The sequence below is a fragment of the Homarus americanus genome, unplaced genomic scaffold, assembly GCF_018991925.1.
Source record: "Homarus americanus isolate GMGI-L3 unplaced genomic scaffold, GMGI_Hamer_2.0 scaffold7236, whole genome shotgun sequence".
In the NCBI taxonomy this organism is placed as follows: Eukaryota; Metazoa; Arthropoda; class Malacostraca; order Decapoda; family Nephropidae; genus Homarus; species Homarus americanus.
The window spans coordinates 1-4,065 of NW_024743932.1; the positions used below are offsets into that span (position 1 = coordinate 1).

The 4,065-nt window shown below is 40.9% G+C and overlaps 1 protein-coding gene across 1 annotated transcript; it reads left to right on the top strand.

Moving 5' to 3' along the window:
- Positions 1 to 1,944: 1,944 nt before the first annotated feature.
- On the top strand, positions 1,945 to 3,369 carry LOC121877572 (neurofilament heavy polypeptide-like; the record flags this gene model as incomplete). The annotated part of the gene is made up of 3 exons (XM_042383369.1): positions 1,945 to 2,028; positions 2,341 to 2,734; positions 3,140 to 3,369. Coding segments are annotated over exons 1-3 (708 nt in total), but the record flags the coding sequence as incomplete, so codon positions are not given.
- Positions 3,370 to 4,065: the final 696 nt, after the last annotated feature.

Sequence of the window (4,065 nt, forward strand, 5' to 3'; positions counted from 1 at the left end):
TATGTTTACTACAACACCAGTACCATATGTTTACTACAACACGAGTACCATATGCTCACTACAACACCAGTACAACATGTTTACTACAACACCAGTACCATATGCTCACTACAACACCAGTACCATATGCTCACTACAACACCAGGACCATATGTTTACTACAACACTAGTACCATATGCTTACTACAACACCAGTAACATATGTTCACGACAACACCAGTACTATATGTTTGCTACAAAACCAGAACCATATGTTTACAGCAACACCAGTACCAAACGTTTACCACAACACCAGTACCATATGTTTACTACAACACCAGTACCATATGTTCACTACAACACCAGTACCATATGTTCACTACAACACCAGTACCAAATGTTTACTACAACACCAGTACCATATGTTTGCTACAACACTAGGTACCATATGTTTACTACAACACCAGTACCATATGTTTAGTACAACACCAGTACCATATGTTCACTACAACATCAGTCCCATATGTTTACTACAACACCAGTACCATATGCTCACTACAACACCAGTACCATATGCTCACTACAACACCAGTACCATATGTTTACTACAACACCAGTACCATATGTTTACTACAACACCAGTACCATATGTACACTACAACACCAGTACCATATGTTTAATTACATCACCAGTACCATATGATTACTACAACACCAGTACCATATGATTACTACAACACCAGTACCATATGTTTACTACAACACCAGTACCATATGTTCACTACAACACCAGTACCATATGTTCCCTACAGCAACAGTACCATATGTTTACTGCAACACCAGTACCATATGTTTACTACAACACCAGTACCGCCATGTTCTAACACCAGTACCATATGTTCCCTACAGCAACAGTACCATATGTTTACTGCAACACCAGTACCATATGTTTACTACAACACCAGTACCATATGTTTACTACAACACGAGTACCATATGTTTACTACAACAACAGTACCATATGTTTACTGCAACACCAGTACTCTATGTTTACTACAACACGAGTACCATATGCTTACTACAACACCAGTACCATATGTTCACTACAATACGAGTACCATATGTTTACTACAACACCAGTACCATATGTTTACTACAACACGAGTACCATATGTTCACTACAACACCAGTACTATATGTTTACTACAACACCAGTACCATATGTTCACTACAATACGAGTACCATATGTTTACTACAACACCAGTACCATATGTTTACTACAACACCAGTACCATATGTTCACTACAACACCAGGACCATATGTTTACTACAACACCAGTACCATATATTCACTACAACATCAGTACCATATGTTTACTACAACACCAGTACCATATGTTTACTACAACACCAGTACCATATGTTTACTACAACACCAGTACCATATGTTTACTACAACACCAGTACCATATGTTCACTACAACACCAGTACTATATGTTTACTTCAACACCAGTACCATATGTTCCCTACAGCGCTTAAATTACTAGTTCATATTACTGGTAGACTGTATCTGAGCTAACTAGATTCTTGTCTAAGTTAACACCATTTGGGGTTATGTGTAGCGTGACCCAGAGAAAGACAAATAGGTCTGATTAACGGAATGGCCAAAATTAATAGCAAAATTATACTGGTGGCAATTGTAGCTCTCACTACCTACATGGTAGTTTACCAATACAGGTCTACAGTTGAAAATGAATTTAAAAATTTGAAAGAACGGCTAGACGAAATTAAAATTCAACAATAAAAATAAAGAGTGAGCCTCTACTACAGAATTTTAAGGGGACTAAAACTTATTAGCCCTGGGATAGGTGAGCTCCCAACCCTATAAAAGCCCAAACCAGGTTTATGCGACCACGTGCCTCTTTTGGGCGACATTTTACTTGCTAGAAAAATCAAAATTGAGATGAAGAGGGTGACGGAGGCGCTGAAGAAGGCCTCCGAGAGCGACGTCCCACGTTTTACCTCTGGGTCATTTATCATAGGAACGGTACTGTTAGTGTTTATTGTTTGTTGTACTTGTGTGTATTTATGTTGTAAAATCCGTCGTCGCTTTAGAGAGGACGACCACAACCCAGGCTAGGCTGAGTCGGCCCTAGGGGAATTAGAGTCACTAGCCACAGCAGAACCAGAGTCACCAACCGATGCAGAATCGGAGTCACCAGCCGAAGCGGAGCCGGAATCACCAGTCACAGCGGAAACGGAGTCACCAGCTGCAACAGAACCAGAGTCACCAGCCGCAGCAGAACCAGAGTCACCAACCGATGCAGAACCAGAATCACCAACCGATGCAGAACCGGAGTCACCAGCCGAAGCGGAGCCGCAGTCACCAGCCGTAGCGGAACTGGAGTCACCAGCCGAAGCGGAACCAGGGTCACAAGCCGCAGCGGAACCAGAGTCACCAAACGCAGCGGAACCGGAGTCACCAGCTGCAGCGGAACCAGATTCACCAGCCGAAGCGGAACCGAAATCACCAGCCGCAGCGGAACTGGAATCACCAACCACAGTGGAACCGGAATCACCAGCCGTAGCGAAACAGCAGTCCAGCCAAAATCAAATCACGAGGAGCGTTAAAATTCCCAAAAAATTTCACGGCACATTCATTGGTCACAAGGGCGCCCATATTAAACAAATAGGCCAAAAATACGGAGTGTTGCTGAAACTCAACACCTATAAAAATAATATCAGTATCACCAGTACAGACATATAGCGGGTAGAGGAGGCCAAACGCTACATTGAAGACTTAATCCTCCAATGGTCACTCGCTTACTCCCTAGCCACAGCGGAACCGGAGTCACCAGCCGCAGCGGAACCTGGGTCACCAGCCACAGCAGAACGGGAATCACCAGCCGTCGCGAAACAGCAGTCCAGCCAAAATCAAATCACGAAGAGCGTTAAAATACCCAAAAAATTTCACGGAGCATTCATAGGTCACAAGGGCGCCCATATTAAACAAATAGGCCAAAAATACGGAGTGTTGCTGAAACTCAACACCTATAAAAATAATATCAGTATCACCAGTACAGACATATAGCGGGTAGAGGAGGCCAAACGCTACATTGAAGACTTAATCCTCCAATGGTCACTTGCTTACTCCCTAGCCATAACGGAACCGGAGTCACCAGCCGCAGCGGAACCTGGGTCACCAGCCACAGTGGAACGGGAATCACCAGCCGTCGCGAAACAGCAGTCCAGCCAAAATCAAATCACGAAGAGCGTTAAAATACCCAAAAAATTTCACGGAGCATTCATAGGTCACAAGGGCGCCCATATTAAACAAATAGGCCAAAAATACGGAGTGTTGCTGGGACTCAACACCAATAAAAACCATGTCAGTATCACCAGTACAGACATATAGCGGGTAGAGGAGGCCAAACGCTACATTGAAGATTTAATCCTCCAATGGTTATTCGGTAACCCCCCGATGTGATAGAATGGTTAATATTTTTCTCTTTTATATATAAATATAGATATATATATATATATATATATATATATATATATATATATATATATATATATATATATATATATATATATATATATATATATATATATATATATATATATATATATATATATATATATGTATATATATAGATATATATGCAGTATTTCGTTCTATCTATTTATCTATCTACACATCCCCCCCCCCACACACACACATGTAACCAGTATAATTTACATACTGTTTAATGTAGAGTAAGTAATTAATAACTTATAACTATGGATGTATAATTATGAACATTAATTATTCAATGACCTGAAGAGGGTAAAGGTTGCTCAGGGGACTAAAACATCCTGCAGATGTTTAGTCTTATCCAGTTGTCGAAGTATGATGCAACTCTCTCTCCAGGTAGTAGGTAATTCTTGAAATACTTAATAGATTGCTCATATGTGGTAATTGGATACTTTGCTTCACACTTGCAATGGTTCAAGTATGTTAGATAGTTAGATAAATAATATGTAGATAATGGCACCGCCAGTTAGGACTGATTCATGGGTCATTGGAATCATTTACCAGCCG